Source organism: Planococcus citri, chromosome 4, assembly GCF_950023065.1.
Source record: "Planococcus citri chromosome 4, ihPlaCitr1.1, whole genome shotgun sequence".
NCBI classification, from domain to species: Eukaryota; Metazoa; Arthropoda; class Insecta; order Hemiptera; family Pseudococcidae; genus Planococcus; species Planococcus citri.
In genome coordinates this window covers 12,348,356-12,368,156 of record NC_088680.1, presented here as the reverse complement: position 1 = coordinate 12,368,156, position 19,801 = coordinate 12,348,356, and the positions used below count along the sequence as shown (strand labels likewise).

Here is a 19,801-nt window from a genome sequence, read left to right as displayed (position 1 = left end):
TTCGGATCTGCAGTATTGCAGAACTTGGGTTTTCCTATGCAGATTGCAGAGAAGAATTTTTTCCAAAACGTAAGATTAGATTCTCGAAATCTCGACCAAGCGGACGCAAAAGAATCTGAGTTGATCGCAGCAGATTGCAGTGAACCCGTTGATTCGAGCATTTCTGAAAATTGTACACAAGTTGCATTGAAAAGCTCAATGGAAGAGATGGATGATTCAGACAACTGACTTACTGAAGTAAGACTTTACAGCAATCATTATTTTTGTTGAAATAATAACCTAAAATAATCCACATATTTTTTAATTAGGAATTTTAAAAACAACAGCTTGGGTTTTATTATTACATAGGTACATCTATAAAATAAATTCATGCTTAAAAATATAGATCGATTAATAATGACTCCTCTTCAACACTTTCGTTTTCATCGTAAAATATCTACTTAATGTGTGGCATACCAACGTAAAAAATACAAAAAAAACAATCGTTTTTTAAAATAAAACCAAAAGTAAGAATTGTTTTTGAACACCGCAGTGTGGACATATAATTATATGAGAGAAAAAAGGACGGTTTAATAATTCGTTTGATATTCAAAACGACATTTTCTCACGATAGGTACTGAAGATACATAATGATGGGACGTTTAATGCTGAATTAGCACATTCACGTGTGTCACAAGAAGAATGACAACAGTCCAGTCCAGCCTATCTTCCATTCATCAAATTTCAAGCTGCGTTCATCAAACCAAAGAATCCTGCAGTGATATATTCAGCGATGATTTCCTCGCAGTTTTGTTATTTTTATTATCACACTCGATGGATTCGGTATTAGCTCTTTTACCCTTCTTGTTATTAGAAGACATTAAATTAGCTGGCGATAATTCTTCAACAGATGCGCTGAACATTTGATTCACGTAGGAGGCGTAATCATCCGGAAAACTAGCTATTTGACCGGATCTATGCAACGAATCTCTGTTTGGCGACGATTCTGCCGAATTTATCGTATATATATCATCCTTCTTGAACGGTTTCCACCTGATACCCTTCCATTGAGCGTCAATAGCACTATCTCTGTGCAAGGACCATTTAGAAGATGTCCTGTTCAATGTACTATCTCTAGCAGAAGCTGCTACACTTTTCCTACGGAACGCATCCTTCTCGTTGAAACGTTTCACCGAAGAAGGCCTTCTACCGGAATGATACAGTAAGGAATTATGTTTGGTTAGTCGATTGCGTCTCGATGGTTCGGCGTTATCGTCTCGGCCCGAGTTGGCGCTTAGGTTACTTCCGGAGTTGTTTCGTTTCAGCGTATTGCTCCGGCTGATCGATGGACTGATGCGTTTGAATCGAATGTTATTCACGATTGTTTCCTCTTCGGTGTCGTTGTGCTGAGATGGTTTGTCGCGGTGTTGTTTACCACTGTCAACATTCTGACTACACAAAAACAAAATAATAAGAGATTTAAAATCATACAGTGATAGATGGAGTTGGGAAAAGGTACAATGAGCAAGTTGATCTACCGCCAGTAATCTCGGTCTTCGTCGTTGGTTGATGTGAATTTCGTAACGTAGGATTCTTCGTTACCTTCTTCTTCGATTATTTCGGGCAAGTAGAGGTTTTGTTGTTCTTCGGGGACTCTGTGGAGTGAATGAGAAGTTAGAATCTGCAAATTCTTGGAATGTTTTCTTATTCCTACACATTAACTTACTGCATGTTGGCAACTGATCCTCTGTATGTTCTCTTCTTATGCATTATAGATGCTGCAGTGTATGGCAAGACGTAGTGATCGTCGTCGAAGTATTTATCTTTTTGCAATGGCGGATTATGCAACATCAGCGTATCCACACCTAAATACGATACCTAAAGAACATAATGCTCAGATCAATAAACTCGTCAGAACCTCAGAACGGAGAAATGGAAGAATTATAGTACCTTTATGTGTCGATCAATCAACCAATTCAACTCGAAATCTTCGTCATCGTCTCCAAAAGGATTGATCAGTTGTTCTGCTACCTACACAAAGCATCAATAATTCAACAACGTGAGTTGATCAATCTCTGTTCGTGTGGCTATCCCTACCATTTTGATTGTATTTTTCTCTTACCTTGAGCAGACCCATGTAAAAGAGGAACTGAAGTACGGTGAATATAGGAAGATAAGTGTCAATTTCCATCTGCATAGGTTGATTGGAATGCTCAACGTATTGCCTACCTACCACGGCTGCAATAAAAAATGAATACGTGGCTAAAGTGACTACCTATAAAATTGGTAAAAAGAATACAAGTTACATAAAGTTACCATAAAATCAATCGAGTCTATATTTTTTTGTTGTTTTTTTTTGTATTTTTAGTTACCTGGGTATAAACTAAAGGTATACTGATCCAGTCGTAGCTCCAAAGCAATCCACATTTAGCTCGAAAACTGTTAAATTCCTGCAACAAAAAAAACCATCCAACGATTCAAATCAATCGAATGAGCGAATTTTTTTGTAAGTCGAATTTCTTCACTCACTTCCATAATCAATTTCAACCCTGTCTCGTCCATATCCGGATGCGCGTCTTTATAATCTCGTAAAAGATGTATAAACCAAGCGCAAGGTATCCAATACGTATTAAACTCTTGAGTAGATACAGATAAAAACATCTCTTTCTCCGATTCGGTCATAAATCCTGCATAATTCGCGTAATAATTAGTCAGGTACGAGTTAAATATTTTTAAAAACTCGGTATAAGTAGGTATAGGTAATCGTCGTCTACACACCTACTTCTGTTAAATGATCTACCGTTGGGAATCTTCTCTTAACCGCTGAGCTTATCGAGCGTAATATTAAAACCAATGTCAAGTTTAGGTACCTCATTAATGTTCGTCGGACTATCCTCTCGTGCTCATCCGATCCGGGAACGTATAAAGCTAGAGCGTGCATAGTTCTGCAATAACAACAACAGCAGCAGCCTCGTTTAGTATACAACATTGTCATGATTATAAGAAGAAAAATTATTATTCCAAGATGGGTAATTAAGTAAAGTGTACAGGTATAACGAATTAGCCAAATTATTGCCAAGGTATATTCGTCGTACTCGTATAAGAATTAACTCAGAGAGACTGTAAAAATCGGAATTTTCAATGCATATCGCCGATACCTACCGATCGGGCCATGGAATGGCTTCGTATTGTTGCCACCATCTGTTAGCCACGTACGATACGTAGAATCCTAATATAAACGTGAGCGGGATCAGACTTATGAATGTATCACAGTATTTTACCAATCGTTCGAAAAATCTGTAAAATAATAGAAAAAAATGACGAGTATTATTGCACGAGTTAATTTGTACGAGGTTTAGGAATCATTTAATCATAGTTTCCGTCCAAAGTGAGGAGTTTTATAAACGATGGATTTAGTTAGGTATTGTGTGAAAAAAATTGACGCTTTTAATGTACCTAATCGTATCTAATACTACGAGAACTTGAATTAGGTATACTGAAGTACTTAGTTTTATAGCCTTCTTCTATTATTTGACTTAGCTGTGTGTGTTTCGGTTTGTTTACAGAATCAAATCATCGTGTAAATGTGATGACTGTGGAATTAATTGACCAGTGGATAAGTTAATTGTGGAGATAATTGGCCAGTGTATTGAAGCAAACGTAAGCAATAATTTTATTGTAGAAAATCACGACCCTCGCGAATTTTTCATTTTTTTAAAAGTTTTGTGACTAATTGTTGAACTTGAGATGCTTGTATTAGAAAATTAAGTTCAAATTCGGAATTAGCATCCCTGAAAATGCAGAAAACCATAGGTCACTCGAATTTTTCAATTTTCTCAAAATTCAAGACACCCCCCCCCCCGGACACCGCCGAATTCGCTCAAATTTTGAAACGAAAAATCACGTGACATACCTATTTTTTGTTATATTTTAAATATGGCTGGTCTCAAATCTCAAATTCATGATTTTTGGTGAGTTTGAAACTGGTTATTTCCGATTTCGAATCAATTTTTTGATTTCATCTCAAAAAATCACGACTCTCACCAACTGTTGAATTTTTTTTTCAATTTTCAAGACTTTGGTTGTAAGGCTTGGGATTCTCGTATCAAAAAAATACATTTAAATTCGCAATCAGCACCTTTAAAAATAAGAAATTGTATGCAGGTCATAAGAATTTTTCTGGATTCAATCACTCTAGAACTCACCATCATCAATCATCACCCAAATTTCATAAAAATCGAAAAATTTATATAATCTACGAGTAATGGTCTACCAGGTTATTAATGTTGCTGATTTCAAATTTAGCATTCGATTTTTGATTTGATCCCCTCCTCTTCATAATGTCTGCATCTAAATCACGACGTCTACAAAATTTTCTATTATCTGAAAAAAATATGTAAGTAATTTTGGAACTTATTGTGGAGCTTTAGGATACTTCTATCCAAAAACTGAGTTGAAATTCGAAATCAGCGCATCTGAAGCCCATGAAAACCATAGGTCACTCGAATGTTTTAATTTTTTCGAAATTCTGGACTTCCCCCCTCTCAATTTTGATCAAATTTTGAAAAAAATTGAAAAATTATGTGACACGTCGTTTGTTATGTTTTCAATAGCTCTGGTTTCGAATTTCAATTTGTTTTTTCGATATAGCCCTTCTAGAAAACACAATAAGCCCGTCAAATTCTAAAAAAATTGAAAAATCTATGGCACGTTTATGGTCTGTTGAGTTTTTTAGAGGTGCTTTTAGACTATTATGAGTCTTTGGAAGCTCGGATTAAAAATGTGAGTAGGAATTCGAAATCAGCACCTTTTAAAACCTAACAAACGAAAGGTCACACGAAATTTTCAATTTTTTTCAAAATTTGAGATCATCTCAGCTCTACCCCTTTTAATTTTTGGTAAAATTTTGAAAAATTTCAAAAGTCACGTGACAGTTTTAATTCTGTCAAAACCTGGGACCTTTCCTCACCCACCCTCAATTTTGGCCAAATTTTGAAAAATTTCAAAAGTCACGTGACAGTTTTAATTTTGTCAAAATCTGCGACCTTTCCTCCCCACCCTCATTTTGGTCAAATTTTGGAAAAAAAAATCATGTGACATATTGTTTGTTAGAAATGTTTTCGATAGCGCTGGTTTCGAATTTCAATTTATTTTTTCGCTATTGCCTTCCTAAAAACCACAATAAGCCTCTCATATTCTGAAAAAATTGAAAAATCTGTGAGACTGATGGTCTATTGAGTTGTTTAGAGGTGCTTTTAGACTTATTATGATTCTTTGAAAGCTCGAATTGAAAAAGTGAGCAGGAATTCGAAATCAGCACCTCTGAAAACCTAACAAACGATAGGTCACACGAAATTTTCAATTTTTCAAAATTTGAGATCACCTCCTCCCCCCTTTAATTTTGGTTGAATTTCGAAAAAAAAATCAAAAAATCATGTGACATATCGTTTGTTATGTTTTCGATAGCGCTGATTTCGAATTTCAATTCGTTTTTTCGATAAATCCCTCTTAGATACCACACTCAAATTCTAAAAAATTGAAAAATCTGTGACACTTATGGTCTATTGAGTTCTTTAGAGGTGCTTTCAGACTTATTATGAGTCTTTGGAAGCTCGAATTAAAAAAGTGAGTTGGAATTCGAAATCAGCACCTCTAAAAACCTAACAAACGATAGGTCACACGAAATTTTCAATTTTTTTTTCAAAATTCAAAATCACCTCCTCCCCTTTTAATTTTTAGTCAAATTTTTCAAAAATTTCAAAAGTCACGTGACAGTTTTAATTTTTTTAAATCTGGGACCTCCTCCCCCCGTCAATTTTGGTCAAATTTCGAAAAAAAAAGAAAAAAAATCATGTGACATGTCGTTTATTATGTTTTCGATAGCGCAGATTTCGTATTTCAATTCGTTTTTTCGATGTAGCCCTTTTAGAAAACACAATAAGCCCCTCAAATTCTAAAAAAATTGAAAAATCTGTGACACTTGTGGTCTATTGAGTTTTTTAGAGGTGCTTTTAGACTTATTATGAGTCTTTCGAGGCTTGGATTGAAAAAGTGAGTTGAAATTCGAAATCAGCGCCTCCGAAAACCTAACAAACGATAGGTCACACGAAATTTGTAATTTTTTCAAAATTTGAGATCACCCCCCCCCCCTTATTTTTGGTCAAATTTTGAAAATTTTCGAAAGTCGTGTGACATATCGTTTGTTATGTTTTTCATGGTGCTGATTTCAAATTTCAACTCATTGTTTTAATACGAGTCTCCCAAGACCCACTGTGAGCTCTCAAATTTCATAAAAATTGAAAAATTCGTGTGACCTATGCTTTGTTAGGTTTTTAGAGGCTCTGATTTCAAATTTCTTGTTATTTTTCTGATGCGAGCCTTCCTTAATCAGAATCTGAGTGCTCAAGGGTGCTAATTTTTATGATATTTATGTGAAATTTGGATTTTTATTTTTTTAAAATAAAGTTGGTACATACATTCGATCATGTCCTCTCTTCTCACACCTGACATAAAATTAAAATTCTAAAATCAATAAATTTGGATGTTGACCTATATTTGCCTATTTATTTGTCCCTTTTTAACCCTAATTCTTGAAGTTGAGATAGTTATTTGAATGGTGAAGCATCACAATGTCATGTACAGTTCAAATTCCAGTTTTCCAACGACAGATTTCAAAGTCCTTGAAATCTTTGGAAATCGCAAAATTAAAATTTTTAGGTTGATTTTGAAGGGGAAAAAAATTATTAAAAAGTTACATTGAGCAGCTGGAATTTTGCAGATATTTTTTTGGTGAAAGTGAGATTTTCTGAGGTTTGCCCTCACTACAGTTTCATCTTACCCAATTCAAAAAAAGTTCTGGTTAGTGAGGGAAGGGGGGGGGGGTGTCGTTGAAAAAAAATCAAAATAGGAATCTATCGAAAGTGAATTGAAAATTTATCACTTTATTTTTAAAAAAATCAGCCATTCATACCAATTAGGAAATGAGAATATTGAGAGTTCCATATTCTTTGGCCTTGAAATATCTTCTTCAGCGCCCTCCCCTTTTCTGGACCCCCCCCCCAAATTGACCTAAGAGATAGAAATTTGACTTTTTTATTCGAAAGGTACCCTGAATGTGCCTTTTGAGGTTTCGATTTTTCAATCCCTCCCCTATCCCTTCCCAATTTCAAAAAAAATAATGTTGGAGCGTTTTTAAAGATTTTCGATTTTCTTTTACTTCTGTAGCACCTCCAAATTGACCTAGGAAGCTAATAAAATGTCCATGAAGTGATTCATTGTGCCCTGGATGAATTAAAATAAGAAATGGAGTGTTTCAGCATGCAGCATGGCCATCAAGAAAAGCTGCTGAAGACGTGCCAGAAACTTGTACACCAAGAAGACCTTCACTTTTCATCAGGCAAAGTTGAGCAACTTATTCGATGCAGTGTCAGAAAAGTTGCATATTTGAGAACAAATATGGCATTAAAAATCAATGAAACTCCTACGAAGTGTATTCAATCGCTCGCGTATTTTCTTATTGAATAAAATCAACCAAAGGAAGCTCTAAATGGAAATTTTCTTCACCTATCTCGACCTCATTGACGCCGAACCCTTTGATGGACGTATTCAGCTCAATCGTACTACCTACGAATTGTTCTAAATTTATCTCGAGCTTTCCATCAAGGACACTCGATCGCGACATCGACATCGTCCGCACCAAGTTGAGCTTTTTTATTCAATATTCATATACGACCAGTCGAAGTGTGCTCTAATATGCCATTAATCACGACGAATTCGACACCATTTCTTAAATGACCCGCGAGATATGCACCGGCGGCCCGGGCGCAGGCATCCAAGCGTTAATAAAATAGTCTCGATAAAGCTCATGCATAAAAAAAAAAGCAAAAAACCTATTCAAAGATACGTATACACATCTATAAGTACTATTCTAATGGTAATCGGTCGCGGTCGCGTATAAAAAAAAAAGCGAAAAATTCACTTCAAGTGTGTAACCAAAGCCATAGCCATCGTAGCCAGATCAAGGGGGTAACCTAAAACAATGATTTAAATGCGCATAATGTATTAATTGTTAACACGACAAAAATTTATTTATTTTTTCCCATACAAACTAACCAATTCAAGCTCGGTTATGTTTCCTTTTCGCGTTAGTTCATTATGGCTCATATTCATACTAATTAAGCGTGATTAATGCGTTTGCTTGTTCACACTCGCGCCGATTCCACCTCATATATGTGTACCTATAGGTACCTGCGATCTGGTGTAATATTTATTGAAATACTCGCGTACCAAACAGATACCTACAGAGAGCTACAGATTCTCCCTCATCATTGCCTCTTGCCCCCTCACGCCCTTACTTATACTGTTGCCGCAACACGAGCCGATGTAGATCGAAATTTACATATTGGAAAAAAATCTGCGCGTGAAAGCTGCGACATCGACATGTCACTTGATAAAACAACAATTATTTTTTTTCACCCAATAGTTCGGTTGCTTGTGTAAAAAAATACCTATACCTATTGGATAATTACTTCGATTCGGTTTTAAATAGGTACCTGCATAGAATACCTAGACCTACCAGTCCTACCTATACCTGTTCTTTTGGAATCGACGATTATTTTTTTACAGCTTTTTAATACCTGACTGGTAATGTACCTACGTGTGAAGTGCAGAGTTTCGAAATTTTCATTCTCATGCTTCATCAAACCGATAATCACACCAAACATTAGACACGTGTGATGTTTTTCTCGTATTTTTACCTCCCTTCTCTTCTCTTCTCCTCTTTGATCGCATGGTTTCGTCTCTTGAGCACCCTACCGTTGACTGTACCATAATGTGGAAGGTTAATCGTACGAGATAATAGACTTGATCAAGCGTGGTCTATGAAAAATTCGTGCTATCGATGGACGATTTTCCTCGAGATATTAAATCGAAATGGTGTTAATTGGTGAACGAGTATGCCAGGTATATGTTACATGGTCAAAGGTCTGCACTATTTTCCACCTCATTACCTACGCTCGTGTGTTTTTTAGCTGAAGATACTGCTATACGATGGCTGGCTGCTGTGGGTTCCGTAGGTTTGTTTCAAGGATTTGAACCAGAACCAGAGATTTGCGAGGAAAAAGACAGGAATGGAAGGCGATGATTGGAATAGGAGTTTTTCGGTGTTAATGCCTAAATGGATGAATACCTTCATCCCCCCTCCCCGCCGAATATTTCTGAAATTGATCTGGTGACAGAATTGATGAAATTGTATCACAGCAGTGATGGCAAAACGTTTGCATTTCAGTTTCAATAGTTTTTAGTTTCAGTTTCTTCATTTGGAAATTTATTGGAAAAAATGAAGTAGGTACCTACCTACCAAAAAATCAGTTTCACTTTTTTTTAGTTTTCAGTTTCAGTTTTGCTCATTTCAGTTTTAGTTTGAATTTCTTCAATATTTTAGTTTTAGTTTTTAACCAGTCCTTCAAGTTCTGCAAATAAATTAATGAAAAAGTTTTACATTCCAACAAAGTGATGCAAAAATCTGAAAAGTGCTAAAGTGCTGAAAAATATCCTTACTTTTTGGTTGAAAATTCACTAAATTCCCTTTTTCTTCAATTTATTATTTACAATGTCAAAAAAAACTCGGCTTTGGTGCACAAAATGAAAATCTATGAAAATGTTCCTTTTGATGAATCAATTACAATTTCAAGAAAAATGTTGCTCTTGTATCCTGAAAAAATATTTTGGAATTAGAGAGGGAGTAAAAATCCGAAAAACACATCTGAATGAGAGCTCACTTTTGAACCCCAGTTGTTTGGGGGGGGGGGGTTGTTAAATAAACCGATTTCTTTTGTTTTCATTTTTAATTCATTGAACGTTTCCAACTATTTTGTATGTATATTTTTTTTTATAACTGAATCATGCATCATTGGTATTGGGAGGGTGTTGTTACACCTTCAGTCTTGTTCCTTAATCCTTTTTGCATCTTCCTGCTTCTCAGGGTCCTATTTATTAGTCCTGTGACTCTCAGGATCTTTGCAATTTTCCACCAACATTTACTTCTTCCTGGTATGATGTACTGCCCTCTGTAGTTGATTGTAGAACTATTCGCTTTGTTCCTCTTTTCTATAGACACTGGACCTGCGGTATAAGACAACCAACTGCAGACCGAGGGGAACGGAAACTGTAAAGAAAACTTGTGTAACGCAAATTTATCCCGCTGGGTGATCTTGGTAGCGCTGTACTTCAATTTTGCAGGCAACAGGGAGAAGGGAGGGTTGTGTAGTCCGCTAGGTATGAGTTCCTTCCGGACTACACAACCCTCCCTTCTCCCTGTTGCCTGCAAAATTGAAGTACAGCGCTACCAAGATCACCCAGAGGGATAAACTGGCGTTACACAGGATATTTTGCCAAGATGGCTGCCAATTGGTTGTCTTATACGCAGGTCCAGTGTCTATACTCTTTTCCCTCTTCTTGTGCATATACTCCAATTATTGTAAGAAAGTCTTTTTTCAATCTCATCCTTGCTGATACAATTCTTTCATACCATATGTTATATGAGTCGATATTTGCAGTGTTTATTATGTATGTGTAACACAATTCCCAGTGTTGCAGAGCGGAATGAATTTTGTTCCAGGTTCAGGGTTCTGCTCCAGCATGAAAAATAATTCTGTTCCAGTTTCCTATAGTGTTCCGCTGCGTTTGAAAATATTGTTCCGTTCCAGTTTAGCATTCCATTCCACTCCAATTTTTCTTTTTTTGTTTTTGAGGAGGTTGCATTCAAAGTACATCAGAATTTTTGTGTCTAGAGCAAAAATTGAAGTTGAAATTCCCAAAATTTTGAAAAAATGGTTGAATTCAGAGTGTTTTAATAAAATTTAAAGTCTATCTCACATAAAAGAAGCACTAAAAACACCCAATGAAATTTGGAAGGTTTTACTTGGTGTTTTGACTGTTCTGGATTTGAATTTTGATTAGCTGAAATTGCTGAAATTGGTTTATTTCATTTTCATGTCATTTACCATGTCTTGTTAGGTATAATATTTTCTAGTTTATTGAGGTAAAATTTCAGCAAAAACACGTGCTGTTCAGGTGTTCACACTACAATCTTGTAAAACATTCATTAAAGGTCAAAAAATGTTGTCAGGTCAGAGTGTTAAAACCCCATATTTTTATTCCGGTTTGGTTCCAGTTTTGGTCCAGTAAATTTTTTGTAAGTTGCTCAAGGTTCTGTTCTGCTCCACAAAAATTCTCCCAAAAGTAAGCGGTTTAGCATTCCAGTTCGTTCTGCTCCACAACATTGGATGTCTGCAGCTCTGGTTTTCTTGTCAACTCCGCTGTAGATAACAATGTAATTTCCAGATTTGATTGTTCCACTTCCTTTCTTATTTGTTTCAGACATCATGGCAAAGGCAAAGCAGGCCCAGGCTCGCCCACCAACTACCAAGTTACCGAAGAAATCTTGGTGGGCCATGACATATTATTGGGCCAATGAGGTAAAAACTGGGCCGCTTAAAAAATTTCTGAATGAATTTTTATGCTCAGTGTCCTGCACTTTGAAAAATGTGAGAAAAAAATTTGTCCAATTAAGGGAGGACCCCAAAATTAGGGCCACTAAAATGGGATATCTTGGTGGGCCGCTAACGTGTTCTTGGGTCCAGCCCTGCGGCAAAGTCTATATTTCTGCTGCTTAGGATTTTGTTTATTTCTGCTTCCTTTGCTGCATATCCTCTTACATTCCAGTTTCCAAATTTGTATTTTCTTTCTTTTGAGTGCGTTTTTGTTTTAACCAGGGGTTCACCTCCGCCTGGGATCCCATAGTTCCATCTGTTTCCTGTTGTTTGCGTATTTTGAGTAAGGTTGATTTTCATCTGACTTGGTTACCAGCCATGCCAGATATATAACCGTTATAGGGCTGCTATCTAGGCCTCAGTGCTTGCCTGGTCCTCTTGGTTGCCTTTTACAACAGGTATTAGAGGGTACCATATACCATATTGATATTCTTAACCCATCCCTACATGGAGGATCAGAACATAAGTTATTTCACTACCCCCCCCATCTTACCCCTCCCCCCGCCATAAAAAATAAACTTGAGAAAAAATTAGGTAAGTACCTACTGAATTAAGATATTTTCTGTTTTATTTCAAAATAATTTAAGCTAAACTTTTTTGAGGGATTTTTACAGTTCAACATTTTGTATATTTCATACTTGATTGTTTACCTTGAAGCAGTTAAGAAATTGAATCTCGCAGCAAATGACTCTCTTTGCCCTCCTTCCATTAGAGTAAATTCCATAGACTGAGTCTACTTCTGATTCATCTTGACTTACACGTAACATTCTTCAGGAAAAAAATGTCTTCAAATTTTTCTGCGAATCTTTGTCAAAATTTGCAATGAAAATTTACGAATTTGAATGAAGATGAAATCGAGATGAGTTTTTTTCTTGTAGCTGGTGAATCATACAAAACAAATTTTCAATTTTCCTTGTTTTCGTTTTTGGTGATTTTGTGTACCAAAAAAGATGTATTCGAGATTCTGAGAAGAGAATGAAGGTGAAAAATAGTCTCTCTAATCTTTTTTTTTGGGGCGTGGGTGGAAGGAAAATATAACAATTTTAAAAATAATGCAAATTTAAGCTTCTGAGAAATGATTGAATTGTGAAGAGATACGAGTATTTTGTTCATGTTTCTATAGCAAGTTTTCACAGGAGAAGTATAAAAAAATCCTTTCCCCCTCCTCCCCTTTGGAGCCTAAAAACATCACATATTATGAGTTACATATTTTATATAAGAATGGCATCTTTGGAGAAAACATGTTCTAAGTTCTAAAACCTTTGAAACTCAAATTCCAGCTACTTGTAAAATTGTTTTTTTTTTTAGTAAAATTTTCCAATTTTTTTTTACAAAATTGTTACTTTTTAATTCTATATATAATTCTATAGGCACGTGATTTTTTTTGTTTTGATTTTTTTTTAACAAAAATGTGTCTACCTAATAAAATGTGCCCACTTACATATTTTATTGTGACTTTTTTCTGAGAAAAAAACTGACTGTAAATTGAAATATTGACTTATAAAATCTAAATTTACCTACACCATTTACAGCTAATCTTTTGAACAAGAAAAGGAAGCCAAAATACGAGTAATTCATTGAAAATTGTGAAATTCGTATTTGGTGGATGAATATTGGATTTAAAAAAATACTCAACGTCTACTCGTAGGTGGGCGACTTCTCTGTGTGATCATTTTCGGTGAGTTATTTTGTTTATTACTTTGAAATTCAAAATCAGTTCCAAAATCAGACAGCTCGAAGTGTCTCAAGAATCTACCTGGAATTTAGGTAGAATGGTGAATTTTCAGATTGAGTACCTGTACCTACTTCAAAAATTGAAAAAAAAATTTTTTCTTTATTTTCAGGAATTTTCGAATTAGGTACTTTGGGGTGGCAGAAAATGAAATTTAGGAGCAGGAGGTTTGGAACACCCTATTTTCAATAAGGTATATTGTTCGAAAGCGATGAAAATCTTCTGAGATATTATCGTACATTTCTCCGAATTCTACACCTAGAGGCTATATTTTTACATAGAAAAACAACAATAACAATAACAATGAGGAAATACATATTAAAATTTGTCAACAAAAAAAATCAATCATTGTCATCATTGTTCGCATTAACAAAAACTTAACTAGGCGTGTAAAATTTCCTTGAAATTGCCGCAGTTTTTCCTCATCTAAATTATTAATGAATTCATCACGAACTATTAGTTAGGTAAGGTAAGTACCTGGGTATACAAAGTAAGATGTCGTGTAGAATTTTCTCTGAAATCTGAAAATGACTCAGAATTCGTTACGAAACTTGTTCCCAAACGTATAATATAGCGAGTACCTACAGAAAGAGGAAGGGAAGAGAGCTCAATGCCACTCGTTCTTTTTCTCTGTCTGCCTGAGCCTGAATCTCGTTCAGTGTATATTAAACAAAATTCTCACATTGATGAGCTAGACCTATAATAAATAGATCGGTACTCATCAAAGATTTGACGTTTTGTGGTTCAAATAATTAAAAATTGACTTGCCTATTTACATTAATGTGTTTTCCATGATAATTTTATAGTTTCATTCATACTGGTACTTATGTAACAACGATTTAAATTTTCCTATACGTTAAATTTTTTTTAATGATTTTTTTTCCGTAGAAAAAATTATTTGGCTCCGAATTCCGTCTTTTTTTCTGATCTTCTTTCTCATCGTATTTCGTATGTGTTTTTCATCGGAAGACTTTTAAACCTAGTTTTCTTTTTTGTTGCTTTTTTATAACACAATTTAAAATTCTTTTGTCATCGTCGAAGCCTCGAAGTGTTTGAAAATTTGAAAATCCAAACTAATCGACATATGGCGATTGTTTTGTCGACATGTGACGATTTTTCAAATAATTATCTACTCGCAAATTAAATACCTACCCACGCACTGAGGAAAACTGCGTAAAAAATGAAATTGGTTGCTGCAGGTTGGAAGTTTTTTCCAAAATTTTCTACGTGTTCGAATTTGTATCTATACTGAAATAAAGTGGTCTAGAGGAATTTTTTCCTTTAAAATGAATAATACTGGGTTCCAAAGATAATTAAATTAGGTACTTGGAAAATGCGGATGTATTCGTATATTTCACTGTATAGGGTTTAAGAAGCAGTAGGAGGGGGCCATTTAGAACAGTTTTGAAATACTTGAAACAGAAATACAGATAGAGGTTGAAGTGAGTATAATTTCAAATAAATAAATAAATTAATAAATAAATAAAAAAAACAAACAAATAAAATACTTGAATATTCAGAATTTTTCAAGCTAATGCCAATGCAAGAAAAACTATAGGTACTGCACAGGAGAAAAGAAGAAGCACTACGAATTAAAAATCGATAACGTCCGAATGAATTGATAAAGCAGTTTAGTTCTAGGATTGAGGAAGAAAGAACTCAAAAAATACTTATTTAATGGGGGTCCCAGAACTCCATTTTCATTGATTTTGGTTTTACACGTGTCTGATATTCCATTTCTCGAATGATGGGAACATCTTTAAGTCGGAAGCACTTTGACGAAATTCTACCAAATTTGTTACTTAGGCTTGGTTGAGGGGGGAAGGGCGGTAGATTAGAGGAGTTTGAGTGAGAATGATCTTAATCCAAAATTAGTATGTCCAAATTTTCAAGTGGAGAGAAGGAGATAAAAGGAGAAAATATCTTTAAAAAATTTAAAAATTATTGCATAAAACATTTATACCTAAAAATCAGTGCCCAAGAGAAATTTGGAAGGGAAAAAAATGAGAGATTAGGGTCTTTCACTTAGTTTTTGACCTGAAAAATCTTTTCATCCTTCTTCGGTCCTCTAAATCGACCTAAAATGCATTGCTGAAGTTTGGAATATAAATATGTAGGTACATTGAGAAGATATCCTAGATGTTTTTTTTGGAAGATTTTACTTTTCCAAATTCCTTCCCACCCTTTTTCAGTTTTACAAAATCAGATGTTCTCATCTTCAAAAAATTTTCCTTTTGATTTTCTCGGGGTGTTTGAGTCACTCCAAATCAACGTAGGAGGCTGAAATTTGGCATGTGTATTTTAGACGATTTCGATTTTTCAATCCCTCCCTGCCCTTTTTTGATTGTAAAAATTTTTAAAAAATGGATTTTTGGGTCTTGTTTGCTGTATTTTGATTTTAAGTTGTCTAAAATTCCGCCAATCGTTCTATACAAATATAGCAACTACCTCTCTGTTGTTAAAGAAATCAAGAAATCAACAAAGTGGTTAAAAAGCCATACAACACCAAAATTCTTGGGAAATCACTAAAAGTTCTTCTCACTGACGTCGATGACTTTAGAAATCTCACAAAGATTTACGACAACAACAAAACAAAATACCACACATACTTACTTACCTTTTACCTAAATATCGCAAAGAAAGAATCTCTGTTGTTATCAAGGACAATTCATGAACTCTTAACTGAACTTCGGAAAGACCTGCCTGTTATCAAAATCTCTAGACTGTATAAAAGGAATCTTTCAATTCCAGTCTGTTCAATGCTCGTAGAAAATAATGAAATTGGAAAGAAAGTCTTTGATATCCGTTATGTTTTTCATGCAAAAGTTCAGATTGAGGAACGTGGCAGATCAAAGAAAATCATCCAGTGCCAGCGATGCCAACGCTATCTATGGTCATTCTAAAAATTCTCAAAAAAGTTATCGTGAGGGCTTCTCCACATTTACTTGAGAAGCTGAGCAGAGATTTTGACTTTTCAGCTCTTTTTCAGCGTCTAAAAAGTGAGGTTTTGCACCTTGCTTGATGATTTTCTATTTTGTGTCATTATTGAGATCCCTCCAAATTTTAGGGTTCCGACTTTTCAATCCCTCCCACCCTTTTCAAGATATGTATGTACATAAAAGTGAATTATTTCACCTTTTAAAACAATTTTCAATTTTGTTTATGAAAGTTACCCCCCCCCCACCCTCCCCATTGATTGAGTAGAGTTTTCACTTTTTAATTCCTCCGTGTCCCTTTTCAATTGAAAAAAGTAGATTTTCGCGTTTTTTTTAAACACTTTTTAATTTTGTGTGATCATTGAAACTCCTCAAAAATTGGCTTAGGAGACTGAAATTTGGTGTGTACGTGTACATTTAGAGGCTGTCTTGGAAGTTGAATGTGTCCTTTGGTCGTTTCAACTTTTCAATCCCTCCAGCCATAAAAAAAAGTGGATTTCTGCACCCTTTTTTAAGATTTTTGATCTCTATATGTGATCGTTGCACTTCCCTTAAAGGATTTATTTAGGTGCTGAAATTTTGCATACTCATCTGAAGTGTGCCCTAGGAGTTGTTCCTTCTGTCTACCAATTAGAATACTTACTTTTAAATTTTGTTGTAAAAGAAGACTACCAAAAACTCATATCTTGGCAAAAAACATTTATGCTGACGACAAAAACTTAATAGAAAACAGATAATTTTGGGAACATTTTCGTTGAAGTTCGCTTCAGTTTAGAAGACTATTTTTGATTTTTTAATCAGCTTCAGAAATACGTGTAGGTACAAAAAACATCAAAAACAACATAGTTTGAAACTTTTTGATTTGCAATATTTCTTCGACTTTTTCAACCTGCTTTTGGGCTCTTTCTGCAATAGATTCATACACCCCCCCCCCCACCCCGAAAAAATAAAATCCAATATCAATTTTACAAATATTGATGAAATCTTCTCGAAGAATCTTACATTAAGTATCTCGATTACGTCCTTTCCTGATCCCTTTTGACCAAGTTTGCTGCCTTCTCCCTGGAAGGTCTAAATGTAGACTTGTCTGTTATGTTAACAATTTTCAGAAAACGTTGAAATTTTTCCTCTTTATACCTTGAGTAGACTCGGTCTGATCCTCTGCTTCCCTTTTTTAGCTTCTTCTTCCCCCTCTTCTCTGAATTCCGACTCTGAATGAATACAAATGTGCTGGCTCTAATTTTCAGGACCCCATTGTATGATCATGTTTCAGGCGCCTACTAGGTCGGCTGGGAGCCCTCTGACGATTGCACCGAATGAGGCGTTCAAAATTTTATCCCCTCTCCTTCAGATTCTTCCTTTTCCTGATGTTCTCAGGTTTGGACGCTTGAAAGCGAGGGCAAAAGCGTTCAAAAACTCGTATTTCAAGAGGTGAAAAATGATATTGTGTTTTTTAAAAATTTGTTCATTTTTTTGGCTCCAAAATTTTAGAATTTGTTTCAATTTTGGAAATGAAAAGCAAACAGACCTGCGAGCGAAAGAAGGACAAATCGCTTATTTCGAGACGTAAAAAAACAGTGTTTTTTCAATTTTCTAAGCAGCAAAATGGGATGTTTTTTTTCAGTGATTGCACATTTTATTTTGATTTTTGTAACATGAAACCAACTCTACTCCTCCTCCCCTCCCAGAAAATCGTATATATCGTCTGTTTTCTCCCTATCATCAAATAACTAATGAGAATCTCGTCGATTTACTTTTGAAAATAGGACACATATTGCCTATTAAATTCGTCCTTCCCCTCGACCAATAAAACACCATGGACAGCAAAATTTGGTAAATGAGCACATGCATATTATAAGGACACAAATTTGAAATTATCGGCTCGATAGTCGTTTATTATACTATACGATACATTGTGCGACTTTTGCACTGCATTATTTCATACACTTTATATAGTATTGTGGCAATGTGTATTTATTCAGTTGGTTTCGTCACCCATTAAACCATATGTTCGATGCGATTGAACGAATCTAGGCGTTATTGCTCTTACCTAGACACTGTTACTGATGTGATAATATTGCCCAATAATTGCCTACCTATTTAAGGGCTAAAGGGTTGGATGGATAGGTTGAGAGTAGGTACTGCTAATGAGAGAAGATAAAGTCCTGAAGTGTGGCAAGAAATAAGGCTCTTTAAAAATGATTCATTATGGAAATACCTACTAATCGATTCTAAACACCATGTGAGCTAATTCAATAGGTACCTATATAAAGTGAAAGCTTTGAACATCCTTGGTACTTACTTCTTTTGCTCGATTGAAAACAAATTACGATACAGGACGCTCAATATGTCAAAAGCCAACAAGAATATCAACAGCTCGCGATATATCAATTTGTAAAGACTGCCTCTCCACATGAATAAAAGCCTGGTGAATCCGCCACTCGTAGACGATGCCACTTTATACTGGTAACTGACGGTCATCTTGGCTGAGGGGGTCGTCCACAATGATCACTCTGATTATCTTATTCGGTTATCTAAATATCATACTAATTTTATGACACATACACCCACATACACGTAACTATATGGCGCCGATTAGACATATACAATGTACAAAAATATTAGGTATATTATCCACTATTGACACCATCTCTGCGATCGTACGAACCCGCGAATAAACACCGATTACCACCGCGATGTCGAAGAACTACGAACATGATTACCCGGTCGAGTCGAATCGAACCTAACCTAACCTAAGCGACGATACAATTGTAACTGGATGTCAGGTCGTCGTATGGAAAGCGAGCCATACGTTAGTATTACGAGACGTTTGTAATTTACACATTATTATGTATATGCAGAGGTAGGAATTACACTATTAATATTTTCCGAACTTGTGTGAATCACAAACTACCTATCTTACGATGAATTTGTATCGAATCAACACCATAGCTATGTACCAGTGGTAGGTAGCTGACTGACTTCTCGAATGCGAAATGCAAGCGCGAAATGAAATTTAGCGCTAGGCAGTGCCTAAGACGGTATTTAATTTTGCACGACTTGGATTTACACGTATATAAATGGTCGACCTTGGATCGTATTTATGCTGTGTGTTCCGTTTAACTTTAATGTTCGTTAAGATACATAGATTATTATTCAAGATGCTATATTGACAAAAGAGGATGAAATTTCGATTATTTGGAAACGTCTTATTGCTATTAGGATGGAGTAGAAATTGTATGACTTTGTGTTTTGTATAGTTTTGGGCTGTGAAGATGTGAGGTGGAGATTTCATTCAGAAGACTAAATGTGTGAAAAAATTGAAAGTTCCTGCTTACTTGCTTGGATTTTTTGAGGGGGAGGGGGATTTGAAATTTTTGAACGTATTTCTGAGTGATATTGAGTCAAATCGAAGATCTGAAGTATTCATCTGAATTTTGACTCATTTCACTATACTTTTGACCAAAATTTGACTATAATGATGTGTGATTGTATGTTTTTGAGGGTGTAGATCACGAATCTGACAATATTTTTTTCATAGGGGTCAATGGTGGGGGCTGAAGGGGGTGAAAACGGTGAAAAATTCAAAATTTGACTATAAT

At 35.3% G+C, this 19,801-nt stretch overlaps 1 protein-coding gene and 1 long non-coding RNA gene across 2 annotated transcripts; one reads left to right on the top strand and one right to left on the bottom strand.

Moving 5' to 3' along the window:
- Positions 1-285: 285 nt before the first annotated feature.
- Positions 286-19,207, bottom strand: LOC135845699 (bestrophin-4-like). Its single transcript, XM_065364475.1, has 10 exons — positions 18,502-19,207; positions 3,142-3,276; positions 2,758-2,924; positions 2,509-2,666; positions 2,352-2,429; positions 2,102-2,254; positions 1,930-2,010; positions 1,706-1,857; positions 1,518-1,634; positions 286-1,431 (listed from the first exon to the last, which is right to left on the bottom strand). The coding sequence occupies exons 1-10, from the start codon at positions 18,678-18,680 to the stop codon at positions 738-740; spliced, it is 1,914 nt and encodes a 637-aa protein (XP_065220547.1). The 5' UTR covers positions 18,681-19,207; the 3' UTR covers positions 286-737.
- LOC135845702 (uncharacterized) lies at positions 2,372-7,938 on the top strand. Its single transcript, XR_010558809.1, has 3 exons — positions 2,372-2,485; positions 3,546-3,639; positions 7,204-7,938. It is a non-coding gene; the product is annotated as an uncharacterized LOC135845702 (long non-coding RNA).
- Positions 19,208-19,801: the final 594 nt, after the last annotated feature.